The following is a 16,302-nucleotide window of genomic DNA, read 5'->3' on the forward strand; positions in this document are numbered from 1 at the left end:
TTGACTTATATGAATATAGGGTAAGGAGTCTATATGCGATTTAGTTTAATGTAATGATATATATGTATTTTTTCCTGTACTCTGTATTCTTAATATATAAATTAATAAAAAAAATTGGAAAGATCAGATTGAAACATGATCAATCACTGATGTCTGGACAAGCTTGGTGAATCAAATTCAGTAAGACTGGTGGGACAAAATGTAGTCAATACATTTAACGAGGAAGACCAAAAGGTTCAGCACCTTATCCATGGGTTCCATTCCACTTCCGCACTTTGTTGACACCATCCACACAGTTTGGATTAGCACCAGGGAGTGCAATATAACTGTACACCTGCTTATTCTACAAAGCTTGCACAGTCTACACCTGAACCATGCTGGCCACCTGGTCCTGCCAGAGGATGCCACCATTCATCCACCAACCCAGTGACGAATTCAAACTTTACAGGAGCATATGATAAGGGAAAAAAATTACCTGGACAAAGAGTGGAATGGTATTAAGTCCTCTAATAACAATCCTGTTGTGAACATCACGGGCAAGAATATGAAGGGCTCCAGTACAACCTTCCACAATTTCCTCCATTCGCACTCCCTCCTACCAAATCAAAATCAGAAGTTGTAACCATATACTCCCATGATTTGGAATATACTTTTAAGCGTGTTGAAAGATAAACTCACCACAAACTGCTGCTGTGTACCTCCCATCGATGTACGGCGCTGAGTATCCTGGTGTGCTCTCACTAACAGTTGAACCAACCTCGGAATAGCACCTTGCTCACGAAGTGGAGCATGGTTAGCTGGACACAATGCCAAGTTGCGGATCAGACCAACAGTAGCCTAATCAAGGCAGAAATCAGGAAGCCAGAATGTACATAACCATGGTTAAGTGAAGCTCCCAAATCTCTCAGTAACAATATAATGCTTCAAGCAATACAGTTTCAAATATCCCCACTGGGCATATTAAGTATAGCTGTATTCTCAGTTGCTAGCTGAATTTCATGCAGTAAATTTGTGGAAAGGATCGTAAAGCAAATGACATTATGGAATGACTCATGTCAAGTTTGATGCTATAATGGACTTCGTGAAGTAAAGCTCACTTATACCACAACTGAAGAGGTAAAATCTCAAAGAATAAAATTAAGTGCAAGAATGAGAAATCTAGTCCTATCTGATGTCTTACTGGCTAAACATGGAAAACACGAGGTATCAAATTTACTGGCACCTAATACTTGTTGGGCTGTGTGTAGCTCAGTTTCTGAAGCCGAAGCTCAAAGACCAGGAAAGTGCGAACTCAATTCCCAAGGGCAACTGCTGTACAGGCAGAGCAAATTCTGATAGAAACTCATGGTCAATATTTGTTCTTAGAGATCCTCATGGCTAATTCTTGTCCATAGAGATGGAAGTATTCACAAGTACAGCCCAACCACAAAACCCCGATATTTGGAGAGATAAATCCTCTGACAGCAAGTCTTTGGTGAAACAGGAGACTTTCATGGTAATAAGTATGAAACCGATTCCGCAAGTAGAAATCTTAAACCAAAAAATGGACAGAGGGCAGAGGCTGCAAAAGCAGTATATCCTATTTTTAAATTAGTACCTCAAAGGGTAGCAGTCATGCTCTATTGCAGAAATTTAAGGGGACAAGAAACTATTGTCATAAAATGCAATAGCATGGAAAAGCAGCACTGTCAAGAGCTTCATATGCCCTCAAGGGTGAACAAAATCCTGCGAAACTACTTAATAGCAAATAGTCATCCCCAAGTCAGGAATATTTCTTTCAACATTACTGAAGCACCTGCTTTAGAATCTAGCTACTCAATCTAAGCTCAACAAGATCTAACTAAACTTAGAATATTTGATACCCGACTCAAACCTGCTATATTCTCTGGTTCAGGTCAGTTTTTTTTTCATATCTAACTCTCTAATATGATTTTCTTATTGCTGTCAGGATATGTGCATGTTGGCTAACACCTTTCCTATATTAAATCAGTGGCTATATTTCATTCCTTCATTGGAAAATCCTAAAGAAACACCTTATAAACACAAGCCTTATTTTCCAAAACATAGATGGTGCACATAGATGAATGAAAAATTCATCTGTAGGAAATTACCTTAATCAGAGGCCAGTGAGATGGAGGATGCAGGAGTTTAACTACTACAGGAAGCCCATAATGGAGTCGGACAGCATTTTGGGCCATCTCTGCATCTTGGTGCCTACTTGTTAAATGACGAAGGGCACAAATGGCAGGTTCAGTGATATCTTCTCGGTCACCAGCTCGAAGGACAGTGCGGACCAAAGCCTCAATACCTCCAACTTGACAAACCATCATCTTGTTCTTGTAGTTGTTACATGTCAGATTGGAGAGAATACCTGCTGCACATGTCACAACATTGATATCATCTGATCCCAGGAGCTGAACAAGTGTCCCAAGAAGACCTTCCATTCCCTCCTAACAAAATAAATATTAAAAGATGCTTGAAAGTAATTCAACAGGAGCCCTTAAGATATCTGAATTACCAGAAATAATCAGAAAACACCAGATACTGTGACACGTTGGACTACCTATTCAACATTAATCCCTGGTTAAGTATGGCCAATACAATCAACTAAATGTCCACATTTTGAAATCTAACTCAATTGCACTGATATACAGATACTGATTTAGAAAACAATTAATGTTCAGCTTTAAGAATTATTCTTATGAAAGCTATGAAACCCAAGCTTCCCTTTCACACTTAAATCAAAATTAATTCATTGTTACCTGCTTAGTAGCAGCATCTGACAGATTCCTCAAGGTCCAGAGGCAATTCTGAACAAGTCGCTGACTTGGGTCTGTAAGGTGCAATCCAAGGGCCTGCATTCCACCTAGAAAGGAGTGCAAAATAATGAAAATGTTATCGACCTGCCTGAAATCACAGGAATAACAGCAGAGCAGCTGAGGCACTCACCAGCTTCCACTATTGCTGGCTTATTGCTGGAGCAGACAGACAGCACCTTGAGTACACGGCTGGTGGTCCACAACAATTTCTCATAGGTGTAGGTTCTCATGATGTTGACAAGTGCCTGGGGCCCTCCACTTGCCAGAATGATCAACTACAGAACAAATAAGGCCTTTAGTGTAAATGTGCTAAGACATGGCTGCTTTCTGCTTTATTATTAAAGCACTTACTTTGCTTTCTTGGTTGCCATATGCCAAAATCTGAAGGCAATCTGTCGTGATGGCCAGAAATTTGACATTGGTCTTATTTAGCAAGGCAACCATTTTCTGCAACCCGCCAGCCAAACGCACTGCCATCTTGGCTCCTTCCTGGTGCAGCAGAAGATTGTGAAGGGTCGTTATAGCGTAGAACAGAACAGAATCCACTGGAGATCTACAAAAATTAATCCAAGTTTATCTGTTAATGCTACAATATTTAAGTGAGAACTTGGATTCAATAGCCCACCCAAGTAGTTTTTGAGGTCTACATTCCCCCCCCCCAGTGAACATTCATTGAAGTTGTAAAGTGATACAAAGTGTCCATTTTCTGCCTTGTGTGTGGCATAAGGAGCAAACTAGAAAAGGCCTACACTGACATGGATGGCAGAGTTACAAAAATGATGCATTATAAGATATACTTATCATCCACAAGAAACAACAAATACAGTTCTATAGTTTTGGTTTAAAGTAGTTTTAAACTAATACCCACCCCAGCATTTTCACCAGAGCAGGGATGCCTCCAGATTTGAAGATGGCCAATAAGCCTTCACGATGATGTGACAGATTATGTAATGTTCCAGCTGTGCAGCGTGCAGTTTCTACATCATTAGTGTTCTGCATGGTACGGACAATAGCAGATACCATCTGAGGGGACCGCATAATGGCATGGCGAGAGGCTTCTTTCTTCGACAGCTGATGGACCATCACAGCAGCTTTATTTACCACAACCTGGAGAAATACAAATTAAAAAGATATTTGCATATAGTAGATGTAGACTTCAAATTTCAATTACAATTAAATTAGAAGTTTATGGATCAGTAGCAACTTTAGACTGCGAAAAATGAGGAAAGTGCAAGACACATATATTCCAAATAAGAAGAAATTTTCGAATATAAGGAGGACACTACCGTGGCAGACAACTGAAGTCAGAGCCAAAATAAAAATAAGAGAGAGGGCATACAAGGAAGCCAAAGCCAGTGGGAAGACAGACGATTGGGAAGGTTATAAGAATTTGCACAAGTAAACTAAGGAGGTGATTGGGAAGGAAAAGATGAATTATGAAAGGAAGCTGGCGACTAATATCAAAGATGATACTAAAAGCTTCAAATATATAAAAGGTAAAAGAGTTGAGGGTAGATATAGGACCAACAGAAAATGACCACTGGAGATATTGTAATGAGAGACGCAGAGATGGCAGAGGAACTGAATGCATATTTTGCATCAGTCTTCACAGTGGAAGACACCTTCAGTATACCGGACATTCAGGAACGTCAGGGAAGTGAAGTATGTGCAGTGAAAATTATGACTGAGAAGGTACTCAGGAAGCTTAATGGTCTGAGGGTGGATAAATCACCTGGGCCTGATGGAATGCACCCTCGGGTTCTAGAGGAAGAAGCTGCAGAGACTGCGGAGGCATTAACAATGATCTTACAAGAATCGACAGATTCTGGCATTGTACCAGAAGACTGGAAAATTGCAAATGTTACTCCGCTATTTAAGAAGGGTGGGAGGCAGCAGAAAGGAAACTGTAGACCTGTTAGCCTGACATCAGTGGTTGGGAAGTTGTTGGAATCAACTGTTAGGGACCCCTGAAGTTCAAAGTTTTTTCTGTATGGTGTCTTTTCTAGGTCATCCCTGGGTAAATTAATCATTGTAAATTGTCCTGTGATTAGGATAGGGTTAACTGGGTTTGTCGGGGGCTGCTGGGGTGGCATGACTCTAAGAGCTGGGAGGACCTACTCTGTGTTGTATAATTAAATAAAATAAATAGGTTATAAAGGTTCCTTTACCTGGTCCTCATCATTGAGCAGTTTTGTCAGCTCAGGTATAGCTCGTGTAGCCAGTTCTGCATCATCCTGATAGTTAATTAGGTTAACAACAGCATGCTTCAGCATCTGTGAAGGTTCAGCTAAGCGTTGCACATTGGTTGGATGTGCTGCATCAAACTGTGTGGATGGGATCTGCATGCCTTCATCTAGTGTTTCAGGGAACATGGCAGCACGAACCCGCTGGGCTCTTGTCATAGCATACTGTCCATCAATATCTAAGTCACAAGAGAACATAATAACAATTGGGAAGGAAAAAAATCAAACTTGTGAAACAGCTAAATGTAACTATGAATCACTATTTCAACCAGTACTAACTAAATGAAAAGTATGAAGTCATTCCACTGCACCATGGAACATCTGAAGAACAAGACAATTAATTATTTCAATTCACTGGAATCTAATTCTGTATCACTGACTATAGCAGTAGCACTTAAAAACATTTGAGGAATCATACTTACCAGTTACTTGTTCTGGTGTGAAGGACTGGGAGAAACCCTGCTCCCATTCATACAGCACGTGACTGGTATCCACTTCCTCCTCTTCTGGATTACCCTTGCCACTTAGTGAAGGAGCAGTAGTCGTGGCCCCAGAATGGATGCCTGAATCCAAATATGACTGCTGCTGCCAGTGACTGACCTGGGCTTTACGATCTGGTTCCATGGCCATATCCAGTTCCATCAAATCAGCTGTTGCCCAAAGTAGAAAAAAGTGAAGATTTTATTTACAATGCATTGTTACTTAATGTACCTCAGTATAATTAGCTCAGAGTATCTCCAGAAATGTCAGCACTTCATGGATCTACGTACAATTAGTCCCAACAAACCAGGACAAATTGTTGGTCCTCCCTTCATTATGCATACTACCATGGGTGCAATACCTACAAACCAGCAAACCGATCGGCACAATGACAACATGCAGATCTACCTCAAAATCTCAACATATTACCGGGGGCTTATCTGACTTTCAGACTTCAATAAATGTATTTCTACGTCATAAGGTTAGATGAACAATTAACTAAAATTAACTTAACTTAGTCTTATTAACTAAAGCCAGATCTTTAGGGACTGGAAAGGGTAGCCCCTTTCACTGGGGAAAAGCAGCGAATGATGAAACAATCATAAAATGGAGATGCACATTACCATTACTGGATGATGGGAAGCTGACACAGATGGCGCCTGGGGCTGATCATCCATCTCATCAAAGGGCACAACAAGATAGAGAGGCCAAGTGGCTGACTTCTGCTCCGATGTTCTAAAGTATAAGTTCTGCTGGTTCAAACCAAAACCCCTTCCCCCAACCCGCACCAACGTGCCAGCTATCAGCTAAGTATTCATGCTGTTATGCCCCACACTTGACTCACCAAGCTCACAAACCTCCCACTCACCCAAAACTTAGTGTCTCCATTCCCCACTTTAGTCAACACAGTGGCATTGCCAGTAATGCAGCTTTCACACACCTCCAGCAACTTCAGTTCAATCCTGACCACCGGTACCTTCGAGTTTGTACTCAGTAGCATGAGTGTATGTAAACTGCATTGACAGAAGCAACTTAAAAAAAAATCCACAACCTGTGACCAGCTGGTTTCCCGGTATGTTCTAGTTTCCTCCCACATCCTAAAGACATGATGGTTGCTAACCCTGGAGAACCTGGGGCTGGGGTCGGGGGGGGCATCTGAATTATGAATTCAGCAGAATTGATCATATTACTGAGACCTATTATAGATTCAATGAGCTGAACTGCTCTTTTTACAGTTGTAAAATACAATGAAGCTGCATTTCATAGTTCCTAATGGAGCAATTACAAATTACCACCCATTTGTCTCAGGTCTCCCAGCCCTTGAAGCCTTAGAGGCTCACCCACTGACAGCATATAGGCATAGTATATCAATACAAGTGAATCTACTTAAAGCAACTGAAATCCTGAAAAATTACATACTCTGGAACTGAATTATCTCTAATCAGAGAAACCTAACATTTTGACTAACAAACTGCTTTCATGCCAAAATCAGTGGCATATGTATATGTAAATTGATTGACAGAAACTCTTTTTTTAAAAATCAATAATCCTACCTAGCTTTCCAGGCAACAAGTGGCACACAGATGATCCAGGCAGCAGCAGTCAGTACGCAGAATTAACCAGTCCAGCAAGCAAAAATATGTAAATGTATCAAACCTCCAACTGACTGATTTTAATTGTATAATTGTTGAAGAAACGGAAAGGTTGCAAAGAGACTTGGTTAGTTTAGCAGAGTGGGCAAAGAAATGGCAGATGAGATACAATGTTGAGAAACGTACAGTTGTACATTTTGGAAGAAGAAATAATCCGACAGATTATCATTTAGATAGGGAGAAAATTCAAAAATTGGAAGTGCAAAGGGACTTGGGGGTCCTCGTGCAGGATACCCTAAAGGTTAACCACCAGGTTGGATCAGCAGTAAGGAATGCGAATGCTATGTTGGCATTCATTTTAAGAGGAATAGTGTGCAGGAGTAAGGAGGTGTTGATGAGGCTCTATGGGGCACTGGTAAGACCTCATTTGGAATACTGTGTGCAGTTTTGGGTCCCCTATCTTAGAAGGGATGTTTGGATGTTGGAGAGAGTTCATAGAAAATTTACAAGGATGATTCCTGGAATACAGGGGCTAACATATGAGGAGCGTTTGTCGGCTCTTAGACTGTATTCATTAGAGTATAGAAGAATGAGAGAGGATCTCATAGAAACATTTCGAATGTTGAAAGGGTTGGACAGAGTAGATGTGGAAAGGCTGTTTCCCTTGGTGGGTGAGTCCAGGAGAAGAGGACACAGTCTTAGAATTTGAGGGTATCCATTTAAAACAGAGATGAGGAGAAATTTTTTCAGCCAGAGGGTCGTGGATTTGTGGAATTCATTGCCACATACAGCTGTGGAGGCCCAATCAGTGAGAGTGTTTAAGGAGGAGATTGACAGGTATCTATTTAGTCAGAGTATCAAGGGATATGGGGAAAAAGCTGGAAATTGGAACTAGATGGGAGAATAGTTTAGCTCATGGTGGAGTGGCAGCGCAGACTTGATGGGCCAAATGGCCCACTTCTGCTCTTTTGTCTTGTGAAGATATGGGGCACAAGAAGCCAAAAAATTCTGTACCTGATGTAGTCATCTCTTCAGCTCAATTCAGCCTTAGCCTTTTACTTCCAATCCCTGAAATACAAAAACAACAGAATAACTACCAATTACAAGTAGAGAATACATGTACACCAATGATCAGTGGAGCCCAACTTTAATCTTTGCCAGGACTCAGAACAGGATTCAAGGAACCATTGAGAATCACTTGTCCTGCAATCCAAACAAATTCACCTTGTTGCATTCAACACACTCAGCCTGGCCTTGGGTGATGTCTGAGCATTTTTGCCATCACCGTGTGGCTGTCCTTAATGCTCTGGTTTCTTCCTACATCCCAAAGACATGACTGAGGAACTCAGCAGGCCAGGCACCATCTATGGAAAGGAGTAAACAGTAGATGTTTTGGGCCGAGACCGTTCATCAGAACACATCTCATTGCATCAGCAGCAGTTATGACTTTGGACAAGTATATGAACAACACCCTAGACCACATCAACAAGACTATGGGCAAAATATAAAGTTCAATATTGCGTAAGTATATAATGCATCCTCATTAAGATTTAACTGATAGCCCATCACTTCTACACAATTCTCCTGATTTGATAGATTATGTTATATACCAAAATATTAAAGCATAGCGAACAGATAATCAAAATTGTGGTAAATAAATGCTTGCTTGGAGGTTTAATATTTGCTAAACAGTTTACACTAGCCTTTACCAGTTTTATAAATATCATTTTTGTACATTGACAAATTATAGTTCTGATAGAATTATTATACTGACATTTGTCACATTTTAACACAAAGCAAAATCCGAAGCAGCATTTGTGAATGCCCCCAACATAGAAGGGCCAATAAAAGTCCATAGATATATACAAATGAATCCAAAATAGTCTCCGTGGAGTAGGGTTTTACTCACAGGTACACAGTTGGCAAGGTAAATGCATTCTTTGAATGATAAAAATTGTATTTTTTATTAAAAGATGCCCTTAATGCAAAATTTTTTTCCAAGTAAAAAAAACAGGATTTTTTCTACAAAAACTAGACTCGGGACTATGAAAAGTCTCCAATTTTTGTAACCTCCAACATTCTCAAGCTCCACATAAACTTAAGACTCAAGTTAACTATTTGATCTCTCAATAAATGCTGCCTGGTCCACTGTATATATCACATCATTTCTGTTTTCGTACTTTCACCATCTGCATTTATTTTTGCTTCAAACAAACCATTCCATTAGAACGCCATGAAAAAAAAACAAAATTTGGGAGGAAACAAAAGATCTGCTTACATTATTCAAAATAATGACCAGAATTTATTAAGTTTGACTAATGTTATGAACCAAATTAAACTGCACTACCAGTTCAAATGAAGGCCTTTAGGATCACCAAGACATAAAAGATATGCAGTTGACTTCAAAGTGTACCATCAGTTTAAAAAAAAAGGGTACATGGCATGCTCAATAATTTAGTAATTGAAATACACAAAAATACCTCAAATATGCTGATCATTAACTACTCATTTACACTGACTCCAAATAGAAGCTGTCATTTCAAAACGGCTATTCAATGGACCACCTGTAAATTAAAAATGAACTGTAACCCTCAATCTACCTCAGTTTTTTTGCACCATGTCTACCTGCACTATACGTTTCCTGCAACGAACACTAGATTGTGCAGTACTTTCCCATTTTACTAAGTTAATTAAGTTCTTCAATCCACCCATACAGATAATTTCATATCAAATTTTTCTTCTATATAATAAACCAATTCCAATATTAATCTTTACTCCACCCACATTCTCAATTCTCCTAGATTCTACCACCCACATTTAAGGGCAATTTACAATTGCCATTAACCAGCAGTCATGTCTTTGGGACGTAGGAAGAAACCAGAGCACTGAGGACAGCCACATGGTGATGGCAAGAATGCTCGGAATTCACCCAAGGCCAGGAATGAACCTGGGCACAGGTGCTGAAAGACATTATTGCCCTGTTCTCAGCAGCACTGTCATCTCCCCCCCCCCATTAATAGTCTACATCACAATGTTTTGAAGTCTGAAATGATTTTAATAAATCAATTTTGAAGCAGGTTTTAGTATTAGTTTTTACATGAAGGGGAGTGAGAAGAATCACCAGGTTGACTAATTATGGGGAGAAACTGAATAGGTTGTATGTGGTTCAAAGGGAACCCTGATAATGGAAGACAGTAGATGGTGAAAGTATTTTCCCTTATGGTTGGGGTATCAGAAACAAGAGGCATCATCATAAGGTGAGAGGTGAAAATTTAAATATACACAATTACAGTTGACCTTCACTAATCTGACTACCTGTAATCTGGTTCCTTCGATAATCCAGCACAGATTTCAAATTTTCCGCACAACTGTAATGTCAAATTTCCCAGCCCAACGTACCAATCTGCTGACAATTGTTTTGGTTGCGCTAGATCTATTCACATGTTGGTGCGCTCTTGTAAGCACAGACAGGCGATTCCTGCATTAATAACATTTTCGTGAGGTGCGGCCGCCCAGTATCCGCCCACCTGCCAGCAGTCGGCACTGCCCTCCGGCGTCGCCCAACGGGCACTCTGTTCTCTTCTGCCTACGACTTCAGATCAGACCCGCTGAATTTAAGCATATTACTAAGCGGAGGAAAAGAAACTAACAAGGATTCCCTCAGTGACTGCAAGTGAAGAGGGAAGAGCCCAGTGCCGAATCCCCGGCCGCCTGGCAGTCGTGTGAAGTGAGGCGTATAGAAGACCTCCTTTCTCCAACTTCCGCTTCTGCTCACCCAGATGTGTTGCCACCAACATCAACAGTTTTTGGAGAAACTGTCGTGCCAGTTTCAGCACCAGTTCCTGATGCTTCACTCATTTTTCAAGATGAAGACGTTGATGATCCTGACAACCCCACACTTGCAAACATGTAACTTTGCCTGAAGGTATATTAAACATCTTACTTTAGAAGTGCTCAACTGTTCTGTACAAGTTAATTCCTGTATGTTTACCTGCACCCTTTATTTTATCTGTGCCTGTACAGTATATTACTTCACTAAAATTTCACTTGCTACTCATTTAATATTTCTGTTTCATTATCTAACTTGTACTGATTTACATGATATTTTAATGGTATGATGAGGCAGTTAGCTGTTGCTTAATGTGATCCTCCTGTAATTCGACATTTCCACTAGTCCAACACTCTTCAGGTCCCAATGGTGCCGGATTATAGACGGTCGACCTGTACTACACTTAGGCCTGTTAGACAAACAAATAGGCAAGGCAAAAATGTCAGCATTTACATTGCGGGTCAAAGGCCTGTTACTGTGCTGTACAGCTATGACTAAGATTATCACTACAACCAGTGGTAATTCTATACTGCACACGCCATAAACGTAATACTCTGGAAAATATCACCAAGCTATCCTTTTCACATAAGTATTCTGCTTCAGTTCATGACTTGGAAAAATACACACCTATGGAAGGGAAATTCAAACACAAACTAATCGAATTCTCTAACAAGAGCCAATTTAGTAATAAATTTGACAACACAAGTCTTTTCACCTAATGAACAATCGTGTCAATCTGATAAACCCATCACTAATTAATCTGCAACTGATCAAGGTATCAGTCTGGTGGAAACTGCTTCAAATCATTTTATTCATTATCTAAAGAAGCTGGTAACTTGAAACGCGTACAGATTTCATCACCAGGCACAGAGGTCAAATATTTGACTTCCTCAAACATTGAGTCTGCAAATGTGATCCTGTCTTTAGGTCGAGGAGGGAACAACTCCTCTGGTGTTTTACAAAATTTTGTTATCCTACTTAAAACTCACTAACTTCTGTTCAGTATGTGCAAATGGAAGGATATATAACAGAACAGTACAGGTCCTTCAGCCATGAATTCTGTATCAAAAATGTGATGACAGTTCAAACTGATCCAATTTGCCTACCGTGATCTATATATTCCTCCATTCTGACAGTTCATTTGCCTAACCAAACACATCAAATGTCAAGGATCAGCTTTATTCATCATATAGATTTACAGCTATTAGCAATTTGCTGGTGTGGTGTGACATGCAACAAAACACAGCATTCAGCAACGATAAAAAATGTGTTTTAAAAAAAGTTAAAGGAAAGATACAGAATAAAATGTGCATAAATAAATAACAGCATGTATTTGATATGCAAACAATATTGTTCTGTTTCTACCATCTTCCTGGCAGCCACATTCCAGGCTTGCATCAAAAGTCAATTTTAAATTTTATCCCTGAACATGTAGCACCTTTATTCCTTCTACCAAAGTGTGTAACTATACTATATTTTAACCTGTACTATACTCCACCTGCCACTTGTTTCCCCATTCTCCCAATATGTCCAAGTCCTTCTGCAGACACCCTGCTTCTTCAACACTATCTACCCCTTCATATTGTTGTATCGTCTGCAAACTTGACCACAAAGCCATTAATTCTGTCATCTAAATTGTTGGAACTTGTCACTGACAGCTAGCCAGAATAGGCCCCTTTATTGACACTTCCTCCTGCCAGTCGGCCCATCTTCAATAAATCCTGCTATCTTTCCTGCAATTTGTACTAATAGAATTTAACAAATGCAAAAGACACTTGTATTTTGTTTTATATTTTTAGTCACTCAATACTGTATGGCAATAAGATTTGGATTCAGGCCACCACATCAATTGGATTGGCAGTATCTCTCCCTAGGAAGCAAGTGCATTCATGACTGTTGTGCTAAGCACAGCTCAAACTTCAACTAATGATTTGCACTGCTGTTGGCAGTACCTTACATGACAATGAAGGATTAGAGATGTTAGCTAAATCAGCTAGTTGAGACCAACAATACACGGTCAACCTCAGCAAACCAAGGAACCGCTTACAACTTCAGGAAGGCGAAATCAGGAGAACACTCAACAATCTTTCAAATGGTCAGCAGTGGAAAGGATGAACTTTGAGCTCCTCAATGTGAACATTTCAAGAGATCTCTCATTGGCCCAATACATTGATGCAATGAAGGCAGCACACTAGCAAGCTCTACCTAATGACAGAATAATTGAGGAAAGCATTCTGACTGGAGGCTCCAATGCACAATATCACAAGAGGCCATAGAGGGTGTAGACTTCATCACAGGCACAACCCTTCCCACCTCAAGCTGACAATATCCATCACTAAGGACCCTCACCACCTCTTCTCACTAACACCACCGAGGAGATACAGGAGCCTCAAGACCAACATTCAGTTTAGGAACAAATTTTTTCCTCTCATGCCCATGAACACTACCTTTTTTTGCACTAATATTGTTGTAATTTCTAGATTTTTATGGCTTAACTCTGTACTGTTCTCACAAGACTATTTCAGCATGTCAGTGATTATCAATCTGATTCTGAGCTTCATTTCCATCGCTGCTTTCTATGCAAACTGGATGACTCAAAGCAAATCAGAAGAGGTTAAATACAACAGTAGGCAATGAAAGTAAATATTGAAAGTACAAACGTACATGCATATCTGACTAAAACCAGTACAGTGGTCACCTTTCCACTTACTAGCAGCTCAACACCAGCTACATGTCTATCACTCTGGTGTTTAAATTTACGAAAACATTTTTAGAAGTGGGTGGTGGGGAGGGGTATTCGGTCTCAGAAGTGGGGAGGGGGAATGAGCGGAGGGTGTAGTGCAAGAGAAATAGAATTCACTGGTTTTTATAGAGCAATTACATCACACAGGAAGGCACTGGTCTGTCATGTCTATATTGGCTTGAGGCAACAACAATCAGGCTAGCCAGATTTCCTGCCCTCTCCCTATTCCCATGCAAATTATTTCCTCTCAGGTTTTCAACCAGCTCCATTTTGTATGGTACAATGCTATCTGCCTCCACTACCATTACTGGCAGTGTAAGTGTAGTTATAAATTAAGTTTTGGCCCAAAGTACAGAGTTTCAAAACTTGGAAGTTTTGAAATTGCTTGTCTATTTGTTACACCAGTTAAAACATAGCCATCATCCAAATGCACATTTTCACTGCTCCACGTATCTATGCATATAGTGATACCATTTTCCAGTTGATTCAAATAGCCAATGAAAATGTCTAACCAGCAGGCATACTTCAGCAGAGACAAGTCCCCAGGAAGAACATGTTACTGGGATAGTGAGCCTGGGCGAGCAGTGTTTCAATAGCATGCACATTTGACTAAAGCCCAATTTATACTTCTGCATCAAATGTACGCCGTAGCCTAACGCACACCTCTCCCAAAATGTAACAACGCGTCGCAGCAACGCAGACCGCAACGACTGTGATTGGTCCGTTTGGTAGCATCGCATTTCCTCTTACGCATTTCCGGTTGCTGCTGCTTCTCCGCCATTTCAGAACTGAGAGAGAAGAACTCTTGTTCAACATTTATTAGCTCCAACTGCAACATGATGCGCTCAGTTTCAGTCGCCATTGTTTGGAGTACAGGAAGAAACTCAACACAGTGGCATAGAAACCCCACCGCCAACGAGCGTTTTGGCAGTGAATTGCAGAGCGACGCGGACACACCAGTACACACGTATAAATGCTCACAACGGCGTAGGCCACTTGTGTAGGCTACCACACAGCCCGTACGCACAAGTATAAATCAGTCTTAATCTGTCAGACAGCATCAGGACTACAAATGGCTTCGATATCTGCATTAAAGGAGGAAAACAAGAGGCAGAATTCCCTCATACCTGCTGTCAAAACATCACAAGCAGGATCACCATCAAAATAACTTAATTGATGCTTGTAGCTAGATTATCAAACTGTCACACTTTGTTTACATGCTAAATGTAAGAATTCTGCAGACTGATTTAAAAAGCACCAAACCAGCCAAACCAGTCATACTTTATTCTACAAGTCAGCCATGATCGAGCGGGAACGTCAGGCTGGACAGTTGAATGCTCCTCTTGGGGATGTGGGAAAAGCAGGGATCTCTGACGCCCGATGACTTAACCTGAAGCTTCGAACACTCTGCCTTAAGGAATTGGCGCTGAAACTGAATGAACTTCAGATCATTCGGGAGGCTGAGGGGGTGATAATTATGAATTTTACATTGATAGGCATGAAAAACTCCTGTTTGATCTCTCCAAATTCTCCAACATGTGATTTCTATACAGAGGGGTCAAGCTCAAAATACCTGAAAATAGAAGAACCAAGCCTAATAAGCATTTGAAAGTATGCATGGCTTACTTGACTTAAGTCGATATAAATTCCCAAATCAGCACATACTTCTATCACAACTTATTACCAGCTATTACTAATTCAGTCAGATCTACTTTAACATGGCAGTTCCTTTTATCTGACATTTAAAAGGTAATCATGTTTAGATCTTAAAATCAGTTTCACCCCCAGTTTTGAATTCCACTGCAAAAATCTCTCCACACCCTTATTAATCACCATCCACAACTCCAATGTACAGATTTAATTTCACATAGGTTACTCACTCAGCAACAAATGCTATACAACCATTCAAAATTATCAACTTACTGGACATTAATCATAATTTTTCAGTGAAGTAATACACTCAACTCAATCAACAGACAGATTCAAAATAAATGCAAATAAAGATTACTACAAGACTGAGTAATCATTTTGTTATGCATGTGTTCTCCCAAAAGGAAATGGCACAATAGTCTCAGATACTGATTAGTCATGAGGGCAGATAGAAACATTTATTCATTCTGTCACAGATATGACTCCACTGCCAAGTCAGGTATTTATTGCCCTTAATTGCAATGAACCCAGGTTTTATGCTATTTGTTAAACCTAACAATATACTTGACAATTAAGAGCCAAAGATATTAAGCATTCGTTCTCTTAACATTCCCTTATTGTCAGCAACATTGCCATGATAATCAACATACCTACATTTCAGCACTACAAACATGAAAAAAGGTAACACAAGTTTGATTCATTAAAAGAAATGAACACTGCTCTACAATAACATATACACTATAGCTAAGTTTTCTATTTTGTCTCCAGAACATGAACCCCAATATATATCCCAAAGTAGTACTCTAAAGACAGGATGATGCAACCATGGCTGTTAAGGGAAATCAAAAACATTAAAGCAAAAGAGGGGGCAAGAGAGAAAAAATTAGTTGTAAGTTACAGGATTGGGAAGCATTTAAAATCCAACACAAGGTAACTAAAAATGCCA

General features: G+C 40.0%; 1 protein-coding gene across 2 annotated transcripts in view; it reads right to left on the minus strand.

The window, feature by feature from the left end:
• ctnnb1 (catenin (cadherin-associated protein), beta 1) overlaps positions 1 to 16,302 on the minus strand; it is a 42,765-nt gene that overhangs the window by 8,209 nt on the left and 18,254 nt on the right. For both annotated transcript variants that reach the window (XM_072283798.1, XM_072283797.1), the window contains exons 2-11: positions 8,149 to 8,202; positions 5,485 to 5,712; positions 4,988 to 5,241; positions 3,688 to 3,926; positions 3,171 to 3,372; positions 2,950 to 3,094; positions 2,763 to 2,866; positions 2,112 to 2,450; positions 679 to 837; positions 476 to 595 (exon numbers count right to left, since the gene is read on the minus strand). In XM_072283798.1, the coding sequence (XP_072139899.1) occupies positions 476 to 595; positions 679 to 837; positions 2,112 to 2,450; positions 2,763 to 2,866; positions 2,950 to 3,094; positions 3,171 to 3,372; positions 3,688 to 3,926; positions 4,988 to 5,241; positions 5,485 to 5,712; positions 8,149 to 8,161 (1,803 nt within the window). In that variant the 5' untranslated portion in view covers positions 8,162 to 8,202. The remainder of the gene's footprint in view (positions 1 to 475; positions 596 to 678; positions 838 to 2,111; positions 2,451 to 2,762; positions 2,867 to 2,949; positions 3,095 to 3,170; positions 3,373 to 3,687; positions 3,927 to 4,987; positions 5,242 to 5,484; positions 5,713 to 8,148; positions 8,203 to 16,302) is intronic.

Source organism: Mobula birostris, chromosome 19, assembly GCF_030028105.1.
Source record: "Mobula birostris isolate sMobBir1 chromosome 19, sMobBir1.hap1, whole genome shotgun sequence".
Lineage (NCBI taxonomy): Eukaryota > Metazoa > Chordata > Chondrichthyes > Myliobatiformes > Myliobatidae > Mobula > Mobula birostris.